This window comes from Panicum virgatum, chromosome 2K, assembly GCF_016808335.1.
Source record: "Panicum virgatum strain AP13 chromosome 2K, P.virgatum_v5, whole genome shotgun sequence".
Lineage (NCBI taxonomy): Eukaryota > Viridiplantae > Streptophyta > Magnoliopsida > Poales > Poaceae > Panicum > Panicum virgatum.
In genome coordinates, this window is record NC_053137.1 from 23507717 (window position 1) to 23521969 (window position 14253).

General features: G+C 39.4%; 2 protein-coding genes across 2 annotated transcripts; both read right to left on the minus strand.

Moving 5' to 3' along the window:
- Positions 1-5000: 5000 nt before the first annotated feature.
- LOC120672319 (protein unc-50 homolog) lies at positions 5001-9789 on the minus strand. The gene is made up of 10 exons (XM_039952655.1): positions 9454-9789; positions 8512-8579; positions 7938-7963; positions 6825-6915; positions 6593-6688; positions 6053-6118; positions 5881-5939; positions 5673-5795; positions 5510-5581; positions 5001-5432 (listed from the first exon to the last, which is right to left on the minus strand). The coding sequence occupies exons 1-10, from the start codon at positions 9538-9540 to the stop codon at positions 5377-5379; spliced, it is 744 nt and encodes a 247-aa protein (XP_039808589.1). The 5' UTR covers positions 9541-9789; the 3' UTR covers positions 5001-5376.
- Positions 9790-13132: 3343 nt separating this feature from the next.
- LOC120695992 lies at positions 13133-14037 on the minus strand. Its single transcript, XM_039979173.1, has 2 exons — positions 13777-14037; positions 13133-13688 (listed from the first exon to the last, which is right to left on the minus strand). Exons 1-2 carry the CDS (start codon positions 14005-14007, stop codon positions 13509-13511), a joined length of 411 nt encoding a protein of 136 aa, XP_039835107.1. The 5' UTR covers positions 14008-14037; the 3' UTR covers positions 13133-13508.
- Between the last annotated feature and the right edge of the window lie 216 nt (positions 14038-14253).

Here is a 14253-nt window from a genome sequence, read left to right on the forward strand (position 1 = left end):
ACAGGGTAATCGGCTGATTAAACGGACACGGCCAGCCACTGTAGCATTTACACGGTGTGTACATGGGCTAAACGGCCCTGTAGGCGAACAGTGTGTAGCATTTACACGGTGTGTACATGGGCTAAACGGCCCTGTAGGCGAACAGTGATAGGAACACATATCCCTGCCAGCCCTTATATAGTCTGAGGATGCAGGGTTATATGGAAAGTCCTAGTCGATTACTATTGGAGTCTTTCCCAATGACTATCGGGTCGTTTCCTTCTATTCGACTAGTCCTAGTAGTTACCATACAGTAAGGTACATTACATCCCATGTGTTGTCCCTTACTCTAGAATGTTTTACGCCTGTAAACAGTCATGCTGCCCCGGGTCTGACAGGAATCTCAATCGTAACATAGACCATCAATGTTTCGCACAATCAAGGTATGACCTATACATAAAGTGAATATATGATAGCCGCAAAAAAAAAGTGAATATATGAATATAAAATTGATGGTATTGCGTAAGTCTATTATATTACCTGTAGCAACGCATTGATAATATACTATTCATCACTAAAGAACCGTCGTCGGCCATTAATTAAGAGAGAAAGAAACTAACGATGAGTAACACCCACCTCGTCCACTAAAAAGGAACTCCAGTGGTGAGTAGATGTATCATTTAGATAATGAAGGCAATTTCTTGCCTCTGCAATGCAAGGAAGCACAAAGCCTCATCTTATTTTCTTAAGTATGTGCACCTATAACTCCGATCCACCAGCAGATGTACCGAATAATAGCAAATTAATATGATGCCAGTTTATGCAGAAGTTAATAAAATTGTTGTTATGAACTTAATGTTATTTAATTTCTGCACGGGGCATATTCTTACATGTGAATTAGACAGATTCTGCTGCAAACTGGACAGCCAGGATCTCACCATATCTTACATGTGAAGGAAAGAACCAAAGACAGAAAAGGTTCTGGCCCAACGGTTTCAAAACGGTCCCGACTCCTAACTGCTCATCAAATTAACACTGCTGATTGGTACCGACGACGCGCCCCCTCTTTACATGAAAATGTGCATGGAAATTAGGTAAAAAAAGCATGCTCATTCTGATAAGGTTTAGTTGGAGCTCCCACTAAACCATAAAGAATTTGTATGCTGATTAGGAGGCAATAATAGTGTACTTTGTGTGTTGTGTAACTGAATTCCAACACCCTCTACAGCTGATGAAATCAGTATCACTCTTCAATAATAAGATAGGTCCTTTGCGGTAGTATACTATACTTGTACTCTTATCTAATTTTTTCCAACGTAGAGAATGATGATTAATCTAAATATAAAAAACAAACCTTATGATGAGATGGTAAAACAACTTAATTATAGACGATCCTTATACACAAACGAATCGGTAAATTTGCAGAGTTTTTGTTTAATTTCCCTTCACATCAAAAGCATCCCATCATACAAAATATATTGATTTTAAGTCAACATTTTAAAACCTAAACCATCATTAATGGTGGTTTAGCAGAGGGGAACAGCGCCCCTGTTTGATGGAATCTAGGCAGCAGCCTCTGCAAGCTGCAACCCACTCAGACCAAATATTTTGGCACATAAACATTCTCCCCCCCTTCTTTTCTACATCCTCCACTTGCCACACTACATGCTCCAATCCATTGACTGGATGTGCACATATCATTGCTTCCACTGGCTATTTCCCAACAAGCTTACTTCACTTTATATATGCACTTGAAGAAAATTAGTAGAAAGCATGCTGGTGTATAGCTTTTGGTTAGCATTAACTAACATTCAAAGATTTGTTCTCCATTTTATTATTTATTTATTCACGATGGGCATCTAACGGCCAGCACATAGCAGGGCTCCTCATTCATTGGTGCTCAATTCGTTATATGTCATGCATATGTTGCTTTTGAGAATTAAAGGACCCAAACAAGGAATATGCCAATAAATGCCATGGCAAATTAAAATTAGCCCCTCCTTTTGAGAGCATGCTTCTCCGGAGGTGGCAGTCACCTCATTAGAACGGGCACACCACTCTATATTCCGTTTGGTTCGTTTTGTTTCTTGCATGAGTTGGTTTCTCACATGACTCCAACTTTCTTATCTACTCCCTCCGTCCCATGAGTGCAACTTTCGGGGTTTTTTTTGGACAGATTAGTGGTGATGTGAAAATGCTCTCTTACCCTCGTTTGTTTTCCATATGGAGTTAATTTTGGTATGAAAATCAAATTTGATCACTTAATTAGGTAGATAGTTGAGATCCAACTTCTAAGATAGCACTCTTTATGAAATTTTTTTCAAACTCAAAATTGCACTTTTCATGAGATGGAGGGAGTAGCGGTGCCCATGTCTTTAGCTAAGCAACCGTTCTGTTTATACCAGCAACAAAACAAGCATTTAATCTCTTCTTCTTCTTTTTTTTGTTCCGGCATGTAGTATTACACATTTTAGAATGATTGGCTGAATGGCTCACTACCGAATAATCACTAATTTTCGGGTGTAGTACTACTAAATAGCCGACGTTGTAGCATATTTTGTAGTCGTTTTTTATTAGCAGTATTGTTGGGATTTATGTGACGTGCTAATTTTTGTTGATCATGGGAGAAGTAAAATACTGTACCATCGGTCATTCAAGAAAGGTTTTAGATTGTTTTAGAAAAAATTTGCTTCGTGGAACGAATATTATGTTTTGTATTATGTTTTGACCTTTGGATAATAATTTTATTTGGTTATTTGCCCACAAATTAAACACATGGTTGAGACAAGGTCAGTAAATTTTTCATGTGGAAAAGAATCAAATATGAGTTATTTGTTTTTTTCAAGAAAGGTAAGGACTTTATCCATACAAACCTGCATGAGTATCTACTGGGCTAAACCCTACGGCAAGGATCTATGGCAACTAGTTAAATTTTGACCCTGCTTGTGGAATTCTCTACCTTCGATTCACTCACAATTTGTGTGGTGGAACATCTTTGATTTTGTTTTCTCGTGAAGAGCAAAGCAATACGACTGTTACAAATCTTAATAGGTAGAGACCATTAAGGTGGACACATAGTACCACCGAGCAAGTGGCATGCGACCTATACAACAAACAAGAACAACGAAAAAAATGGAGAAGACACAAACAACTGACAAACCTAGACACAACCATAACTGAACCTGCTAAAAGATACTACAACGCCAAGCGTGTAAAGTTCAACGACACAATAAAGGTGGCAAATTAAGCATCCACCCGACTCACCAAGGCGGCAAAGCATCCGCCTGAAGTGATCATCAAAATGATGATGGTGGCAAAGCATCCGCCAGAGCACAATGACGGCAAAGTATCCACTAGCGACAGAAGGACGGCAAAACATCTGCCAGATGATGATCAATGCAGCTCGGACAATGCAGACAAAACGAGAGACGGTAGGCACAAAAGCGAAAACTCTCCAAGGAGAGAGACAGCCACCACCATTAAGTTTCCAAGACGACACCTCCAGGAAGAAAGCGGCGCCACATCGTCATCCGACAAATAAGGTCAAGGCTTTCACCTGGAAGCTCACCGGAGCGGAGGGAACAGGGGCAAAGAATTGAGGGCTGTACCAAAGTTTTTAAGGCCCTGGTGTGAAATATAAATTGTGGCCCCTACATCTAGAAATCCAAATTCACAAAGTAATTCAGAAATACAATAAAACGAAATTAAGAACAAAGATGAAGTTCATAATAAGGTATCAAACCCGTACTATTATCTATTTTAAATACTCATGCAACTATGGATTTCTTTTCAAAAACAAATAAATTATTAGCCATAAATGGGAGCACATTGCTGAGTTAAAGACTTTAATATGGGTGAGTAGCTTCCACGGTTCCACCGAAAGAGTACTATGTATTGATATATTTTAATGAACCAAGAGTTGAAATTTTACACCAAATCCGTTTATTGGCAGTTCATATGTAAGTTGAAATCAGAATCCTCTTCTTTCTTAAATTTTAGAGAACCAAACAGGGTTTAATTTTGCATCTTAGTGTTTTAGAGGATAGGAATCTTTATGCCTTTTCAGCCATCGAACTTTAAGATCTATGGCTTAGACTAGATCAATCTTTTTGCAAAAAAAAATGGATGTTATGACACTATAAGAGGTTTCTAGCATCCCGATTTTTATTACATCAACTTTTCCTATAAGAATACATGCCAAATTTAAGTGTGACTTGTGTGTAAATTAATTGTAATTTAAATGTCGACTAATTGTGATGCGAATGGGAGTGCACCATCCTCTGTTAGTAGGGATAACTATTGACTTGGCGGCTAGCCGACACATGCGATCTGACTTATTGATCAACTAGACTCGAGCCTGCAATTGAAGTACCATGTCGCTTTCACTATTACAAAAAAACTATTAACCGTGACCCCTAAAAAAATCCTCAGAGGCAGGCAGGAAAAATAACCACCTCGGTTAATGAGCAGCATTAACCAAAGCGATCACCTTTTATTAACCGAGGCAGATATAGAAAACCGTCTGACAAAATTGATTAATCGAGACGGACATTTTTTAATCTTGAAGCTAGCGGAGCTCTCAACTCATGCACCAAGCGTAGACAGATGAAAAGATGAGGATGACACCGCCCGTTGTATTACTAGTACTAATGTATCTGTCTCCAGAACTACTAACTAATCGAGTGCTTTTAGACAGGAATAATCACTCGAGTGATAGTTAGGAATTCGTAATGCATCCGTCACCTACTGACATGGGCCGGAAGTGAAGAGAAACAAACACAACAGAAATTAGCCCAAATACAGCAAACAAGAGGACTGAACGGAACACACATGCCTAAACCCTGACCGCAGAATTCCTTGCCTGGGAAAATCTGGACGGTGAAAAAGTCAATGATAGAACAAGCAATTTTAACTTAGCAACAGTCCAAAAGGTTAATATTTTATGTTGCCAAAGAACGAAGGAACGAACTTAATACAAGCGCTGGCCATGGTTATTAGGAATTTGGCGAGATACCAGCATGTGAAACAATAAACTTGGCAAGGACTGATGTAAAGCGTGATACGTGCAATCATGCTGCCAATGTGATAGTACAACACTGTAATTCCCACTAGAATTATACACTGGTCACTAGCCCAAACCAAAGAAAACAGCTCATATTATGAACAAGTTGACACCAAAAAGGGATATAGATATCAATCAAAAGGCTCTTCTCTTCTATGCTGGCCTGCCGCAGGCAGCTGATACATCCAAAGAATGCTCCGAGCTTTTCTGAACCTCGCTCACCCCCAGTTCACACAAGAGATCTAAACTGCTACTACTTCAGAAAGTATGTGTCCAAATCTGCCATTAGTTCTGTCACCATATTTTTCTTGTACTCAGCAATATAGCTGTCAGCCTTAGCCGAAGTACAAGCTTAGAAAGTATCTTGTCGGATTGAACCCTATTAGTATCACTGCAAGATGAGGATGGATGCCATGTGAGATAGTTGTCAGCAGATCAGTTTGAAACGGTACAAAGGGATGCACTTACTAAGTGGAGATAGGATGATGACAAGACCAATCGGGTACAGAAAGAATGTTGTTCTGTCCAAAAATGGAAGAACTACATCGGAATATTGATTTTTGTCAGGAAAGAAGTGCACAAATAAACTTGATCAAGTTATTGAAAAAAACAAAAGATTAGAACTGCATACCATCATATCCTAGAAAGTTCAGGTAGTGATAATAAGAAATTGCCACCACAAAGAGTAGATTCGATAGAAGTGCTGGAAAGAAGCCATGCGCGACCAACAGAGGTGACAGAAAATATTGAAGCACTGATCATAAAAACTTGCAAAATTAGATACCATACAAGTTGCAAACAAACATTCAAATAGACAAATATATATTGATACTGCTTACCATATAGGATGACAAACGCAGGAAAGAACGAGTTACAGTGAACATCAAATGCATAGAGCCTGCAAAGAATTTTTTGTGCACTGTTAATGATATTGGCTGCCACCTTAACAACAATGCAGTGGATAACTAAATTGCACATGACACAAGTAATATCAAAGAATAGGAAAATTACCACTCCACACGTTGCTCAACAACATGGCTGTTAGGTTCCTCTCTCAAGTAAGAATTTGTAAGAAACCTGCATCCAATTACAGCATATGATAATTCTGATTCCCAATGGAAGGTGAGCATATGTTCTGATAATAGCAATTTGATCAGAAATAGAACAGAGGCATGACAGTGTAGACTAAAACCTATAAAGCCACTATGCTTAGGAGTAAAATTCTAAAAGCAGTGCAAAATTTAAGCTGTGTCAATGCAGCCCCATGTGACTAGCATCCCACAACAGCAATCTTCGATAGAGCTTATTTCATTCTTAATAGTTTGCAGCTCAAGCATTTCTTTCTTCCTTTTACTTCATTTATACATAGCACTAGACATGTTCAGGTAACGCATTGAAGATAGTTATTAGTTAATAAAGGTAGTAATGGTGACTAATATTAATCCTGATCTAGCTTGCACATCAGTTCACACAACCCTGGGGATCATATCAATGCTGTCTTTCGGGTTCCATGATGGCATGAAGCAGGACACTACAAAACCAGATACTTACCAGCAAAGTGTGGCCAAAACTATCCCAGCAAACAAGAAATGGAAGAACACAACCGAAGTGATTGTTAGAGCAGCATGTGAGGCACTCTCTCCATACCTGTAGGTATTAAAAAAATGATATTTCCATTTTAAAAAGAAATAGTTTAATAGAAAAGCCAAACTAAATATCATATAATCTTTCAATGACCATGTATTCATAAACAAAATATATATTACTGTATTAAAGAACTTACGCTGCACAGTAAGCTGATGTTGCGAACACGAGGAAAAGAATCAGGATGACAACAAATGCAGGATCATCCCGAGCCCACTGGTTCTTTGTTTCTGAAATCACAGGCAAGGAAAAAAAAACTCAGCAATCCACAATGCTGAATGCAAAGCAGAGTCATAAGCGGCATGCATACTATTGACAGAACACAAATTCCAAACAGTGTAAGCTTAAGTAGAGATCATAAGGGGTATGTTCAATATCAAAGATCAATTGCATAGTGAACTCAGGAGGAGCTCTACAAAGGTGAGTTTGAGAATCCATAGTTCTCATGCAAATGCTACCAGCTGTGGTTGTCATATTATTATGTCTTGGCTAGCTGTCATAAAATGATAATGGAAACACAGTGAAATTTTTTTTCTAGAACACGCAGGAGAACTGCGTATCTTTGTATTAAGAGAGAAACACTGGTCCAAATACAAGATGAACACTCCTCACCTTGGACCAGAGTGAGGAGCGTACAGAGCTAAGAAAAAATTTACAAACTCACACCTACAAGGGACCAGACCACCGAAACACAGTGAAATGGCAGGGGCAATATTCCAAATTATTTGCATATATCATGTTCTTTGAATAATCAAAACAACAATTAACTAACAAATCAACTTCTCCAATATGCAACTTTCATCAGCATCAGCTATATAATATAAAATGAAGATTAACAACTGCTACATACATAGGTAATTAGAAACATTTTGTTTCTTGTTCAGGGATAAAGGCAATCAGAGACATCATATGAGATTCAAGTATATCAACCTCATCCCTCAAAACAATGTAAACAGAATTATTGTCAAAATCGGAAAAAAAATAAATATCCTTATCAAGGTCCTTAAATAACTATTCTTCATAAGAAAATATCAGATGGTCTAGCATATATACACAAAATTTTATTTTGAAAAATAGTACTCATGAAGAAATATCACATGTCCAAAACAAGGAAAAAGAAATGAACATCTGTAACTCAAAACAAAATGTAAATCAAAACAAGTGAAATTTTGAAATGGTTTATGCTTACAATGAATTATGTTGGTAAACCATGCATCAACTGGTAATAAGAAAGGTAAAATGGGTCACATACGCTTGTGATATTTGGTGTGCTGATAGCTGTCTTCCATATAGTAACATGCCAGAAATAGACAAATGCAAGTCAGATGCTTAATCACAACATGGGCACGAAGAAAAAGAACGCAAGACATAAATCATCCATCTTAAGACATAATACTAAAAACAGACAAATGAATCGGGAAAGGCATTCTCAGTAATAAGCCAGCCAGCTTAGCTTTGACTGCAGGCACAGGAGTGTCACGTGAGGTCCAGTTTTAAGTGGGTAGTCAAATGGGGCTCTTGGAGGTGCTGTCATGTGACTATCTGGGTTTAAACTTCAAAGTAAAGTTTTCCAGGGTTTTAATAGAAAATGTTAAGTATCAGGTATGCCCAAAAGATGAAATTCCAGAACCAAAGCATATTTGAATTGAACTTAGCAAGTTATGACTCAAAAAAAATTGCATTGAGAAGTTTTCAAAGCATGAAGTAATAAGTTGTATGATATCCTTATCAGTTTATATTGTGCCAATAATACTTACAGAACGTGTAAGTATGACGACAGAGCAAATACAAACAATTAAGAACTAGACTGAGTGCAGGATGCGTACACTACTTTTGGTGAAGTACAGAGATGAACCATTTGCCAAAATGTGTATTCAATATCCATTTGTTGCCACTGCCAATGAAAATAGCAAAATTAGATTACTTTCCACATGACCATATTGAAGATATAAAAAGCACATGCACATTACTGTGAGCCTGGTGGTACATTCAGAACCAATACCAAAAAAGTTGTACAGAAACTAGGTTCAAAAGAAGGTTTTCCTTTTCTCTCCTTGGGAGTATTTATTTTCTTTTCTCCTTGTTCTACTGTGACCAAAAATGCAGAAAAATTGAAAGTACACTTCTTGCCACATTGACAATAATTGAAGTTCAGAATTTCCAAGGTGCAAAATGAAAATACATTTTTAATGGCATCGAGGTTCAATAGGGTTACAATACTATAAGAACAGTTGAACTGAGCAAATAGCCAAACTCGAGCAACACAAACTGTTAAAATGAATAGCACTTATAACATCCAAAATTGAGAAGTGGAGTTGAGCAATTAGCAATACTGAATCCAATCAAGAAGCACTGCGAGCATCAGTGATCTGTAAACCTATACAGTGTATTCTGCTGATTGATGCACCGAAGAAGACTCGGTAAGAGATAGCAAGGCCAAATTAACAGCATTACAGTATCGCGTGCTAGTTCATTGATGCAAAGGAACGCATAGGCACAACCCAACCTAATAAGAGGCACACCACGGGTGGAGCCTCAACCCCTAAATGAAATCGATGAACTCCACACGCGTAAAGGATCCTCCTCCCGGGGAGCCCGCATTCATCCAGGAAACCAAACCCTAACGAGAATCTAAGCTTCACGTCCCTCCGAGCGCGCGGGGACGCGACGCCAGATCGGCAGGCGGCCCGAGCAGAGGAGGGGTTGCAAGAGAGACGGAGTGGATTCGGGTTTCGGGGAGAGCCAAGCGTCCCGCGAGGTTTACGGACCTTGACGATGCGGCGGAGGTAGGGGCCGAAGAGCGGCGGGGCGGAGCGGGCGGGCCCGCGCCCCTTGGACGCGGTCGTCGGCAGCATCCTCGCCGCCTCCTTCTTGCCTTGGCGGCTACCCACTGCTCCTGCTCTCGGGATCTGCTGCCACTCCTGCTCCGCGGTGGACTCCTGGAGCTCCGGCGCCTCGTCCGATCTGGTGACGGTGGCTGTCACGGCCGCGGCGGGCAGGCGAGATCTGGCTCGCTGCCCTGGCTTCGCGTTTGCTGTCCTGCCTGCTGCTGCAACCGAGGAGAGGGAAGGTGGCTGTGGGAGTGGCCCACTTCAACCAACTGCTGCTCCGTGCCTAGTTTTGGGCGGCCCAGTCCATATAGCACAAGGTCCAACTAGAATCCGTCTCTTTTTTTCAAAAAAAAATTCCACGTGTCATTATTTTTCAATGAAAAATAATATCGGACGACTTGTTCTGGCGTGGAGTGCCGACAAACTAGGCAGCCGCAGCCCACTAGGCCTTGTTTAGTTGTAAATTTCAAAATTTTAAAATTATAATATCGAATGAGAATTTTATATGTATGGTGTATTTAATTTAAATAAAATAAAAATTAATTGCGTAGTTTGCTTGTCAATTACGAGACGAATCCAATAAACCTAATTAGATCATGATTAGACACTAAATTGCTACAGTAATTGCTACAATAATCATTTGCTAATAACCGATTAATTAGTCTTAATAAATTCGTCTCGTAGTTTACAGATGAGCTTTGTAATTAGTTTTTTGATTAGTCTATATTTAATACTTCAAATGTGGAAAGATTCTATTTCAAAAAATTTACAGATGCAACTAAACGAGGCCCTGCTTTTTTATAGTGTTTGGGCTAAAAAAATGTAATAACTTTCGTTAGGTTAGTCCGATTTCAAATCCGCTTGCATCATTGTATTCTTCTCGATAAGATCTACAAAAGTAGACCCTTGATGCATATATTTTGAAATATTTTTTACAAACTGGCAACTTATATGAATGTGTAGTAGCTACTTATGTGTTAAGTGTGTAACAACTTATGTGTGAATCAGACAATAAATTATATAGATACATTGCTATAAAAAATAATTTTATCATCCATCTTGTTTAGCTCTATGAAGTATCTATATAGTTATCATATTATCTCTATATAAATTGTTAATAGGTATACTATATGATATTGTCTATAAATAATTTATTACCAAATCTTTACAAGTTGATACATTTGTCTAAAGTTGTCACTATAAAAAAATAGATATACAATATAAGTTGCATAGAGTATAAATTTGAAACGTTGCATCTATGTATGTTGCTAAGTTGGATAAATAAAAACCATTTATCAATTTGTACACTGAGTTTTATGGATAAATTGCTGCATAGCTGTATATAAATTACTACTTGCAATCAATATAACTTGACTGGCGCATAAAACAACTTCAAAACATATCAAATATGGATCTTGTTTTGTAGATTTAATTCTAAGAAATAGAATGGTACAAACAGATTTTAAAACGGTCAATGCGAGAGTAATGATCATTTAAAGAATATATTCTTTCTAGTGCTCATGTCACTTATGAAAGTGACATCCTCTCATATGCGTTGATCTAAATAGATGCAAGTAGCAAATGGCAGTGCAAGACGTGCACTACTCATTTAGCGCGACCAGACGTGCATTCACCTGCTCCGGTATATTTACTTCTATTTTTTGAGCTTTTAGCAATTTATTATAGACGTAACTCTATTTGAGAGCGTTCACCTGCTCCGGTATATTTACTTCTATTTTTTTAGCTTTTAGCAGTTTATTATAGACATAACTCTATTTGAGAGAGACTGTGGCTTTTAGAGCTTCCAGAGATGGACTATCCTAAAACTTCGATTGGCAACTAACGTGTATCTGTTCCCCTAGGCGACACAGGGTTTCGGCTCTAGTCGCGGTGTATTCAAATGAAGCTTAAATGTAGCAAAGCTTTCCAAATAGAGTATGTACTAAGGTCTAACATGTTGGTAGAGTATCCTTCGGAATCGAGTAGCGCCACAACATCTACGTTAAGATAATAAACCTACGAAAACACACAACAAACCTGTGTTAAGATAATGAACCCACCAAAACACACAGTAGCTCCAAAACGGTCACTTGTATTCCATTAACTTCGGACCAAACGCCCCCTCAATAATAGTTTCATGAGTATTTATAGATACTTCTCACCTACTTTAAGTCACTAACAGAAGTTCACACCTTTTTACCCTCAATTGCTATATTTTTTGTGTTCAGTATGTGTCGAATATTTGTACGAGTTCGGTTACAATAGGATTGAGTTGTATTCAACAGTATAGGGTAGAGTTCGTGTCAAACTCGGACCTTCTCATAAATATGAGAGGAGGGATGTTGTTGTAACCATGGCGACATACAGTGGCGGATGCAGGATTGGAGGAAGGGGGGCTGAAACAATAGAGATGTTGATTTGTGTGAAGATTTAATGGTGATTTGGAGGTCTTAATACAGTGTTTTACGTGTAATTAGGGGAGCTTAGGGGGGCTTGAGCCCCCCTCCTGTATCCGCCCCTGGCGACATAGCGACAGGCTCGTAGGAGGGAGGCCGCACGTTGCGGCCGGTGGTGCGGTATTGGGGAGAAACACCCGTAGTTATTGCTCCGGGGATGTAGTTTTTGGCTAAACCTCGTCAACAAAGATCGTGTCTCCGGTGTCGTTTATGATCTTGCAAGTTTGTATCGATAAATTCAATCGTGTTTTCACTGCGTGGAGATTAGCAGGCGGCTCATCGCCGCAAAGGGCTAATTTCTAACCCTTTGAATGTTCTATAGCTACACAGTAATTTCCTACCAGACTTTAAAATTGAAAACCTTTACAGCTCAGAACGATCCACATTGACAAAGGGTCGGGCGCTTCGAAGCGACTTTCGGCGGACACAGTAAGACCATTTTTAGTGAAAGTTTTATGGACACAATTATCTAGAGTGACGCATCATCTAAAATTGTTTGAAATTAGGATGAAACAGTCCTCCCTCATTGCATAGTTTTACCTATTGTTGTTTTCTAGGTTACAAGCAAGACACAATCTGTCTAAGTAATCGTGTATATAGGATTTCATTTTTATGAAACTTATTTCACCTCTTTCTTCGTTAATACATGACATGACAACCGAGAATAGCACCATGGGTGGCGCGATGGCCTGAAAGAAAATGTCGGTCACGCTGCCTGGTCCCAGTCTTCGGTCTTGACCTACATATAATTTTGATGAGAGGATTTTGATCGAAGTTGTGAACAGTATAATGCTTGATTATACTTCCTCGACCTTAAATTATTAGTCATCGATTTATTAGTCATTTCAACTTTTTTAGATTTATTTATTAATCATTTTAACTTTTTTAGATATATAGAAGTTGCAATGCACCTACATACTCCTTCCTTTCAAATTATCTCAAATTTAATCACTCATCTTATTTAAAATAAAATTGTGCTAACATAGTTAAATTGAAATCATTTTTGAAGATTGAATAAAAAGCAAAACCACAATATCGTTTTTAAGATTGGATAAAAAGCAAAACCACAATAAAAAAAGTGATATGTTGCACAAATTTTTGAATAAGCCGAGTGATCAAACTTGAGATTGAAAAAATCAGATGAACTATAATTTAAAACGTTGAGTATAATTTTCTTGATTCATAGAATTTGTAATGCACGTACATATAATATACAAAATAAATATATAGAAAAATATATAAATCTAGAAAAATAAAATAACTAATAATCTAGAATCGAGAGAGCAGCTATGAACAAACTAAATCAGACTGCAGTAGTACAAGCTCATCGCACATCTACAAATGAAGCACGCCGCGTAGATCGAGCAACAGTTATTGTTTATTCTGTATTATTTCCGGAAAGAAAACATGAAGGAAAGCCATATTATAGTTCCGATTTGCTTCCATGTCTGACGGTAGTCTCAAACAATTAAAAGGATCTCTGAAGATCACAAAACACACTCTACCAACGATGGTCCAGGCCAGCTAGCTAGCTAGCTAGTCCTGCTTGACGCCGGGGTTGTTCTTGGCGTCCTTGGCGGGGATCTCGTGCACCACCCTGACGGGCTGGAGCACGCCCTCATCGTCGGGCTGCCCCGCCGACGACCGCACCTCCACCGTCTGCACCGTCTTCGTCACCGTGTCGGCCTGCTGCGGACCCTTGTCGGCGGCGGCGTTCTGCAACATGTACAAAGATCGACCAAGATCAACAAACAGAGATCATCATTCATCGTCAAATTATGAACTGATCGCGGGCGATGCGTACCTGCTGGGGGGCCTGCTGGGAGCCGGTGTTGGTCGACATGCCGTGCTCGATCGATCGCCCGCCGGGCAGCCGCAGTAGTTTCTCGATCGGAGCTTCGTGTGCCTTGTAGTTGTAGCTTACTAGATCGGTGCCCGCCGGGCAGCCGCAGTAGTGGTCTAGCAGCTGGCGCTCCTTGGGTTTTATCGTTGCGGCTGCCGAAGAAGCTGCGGGAAGGGGGCCGAGGTGGCGCATGGCCGGCCGACAAGTGCTGGCAGCCGAGCCGACCGCGCCGCGCAGGGCCGTCTCGGCCAAACACCTGTCTCTACCCTAGGCTTTAAAGCTCACTAGAAATATTTTAATCATACCAGCTGGGAGGAAGGTCGAACTGATATGCGTCTTCACAAATTTTCACTCTCGAGAAACACGACACGACCAACGAAGCATGGACACCTGCATATGATCCGTGCTATGCCTCAGATCTCCGTCGTCCTCTATCTG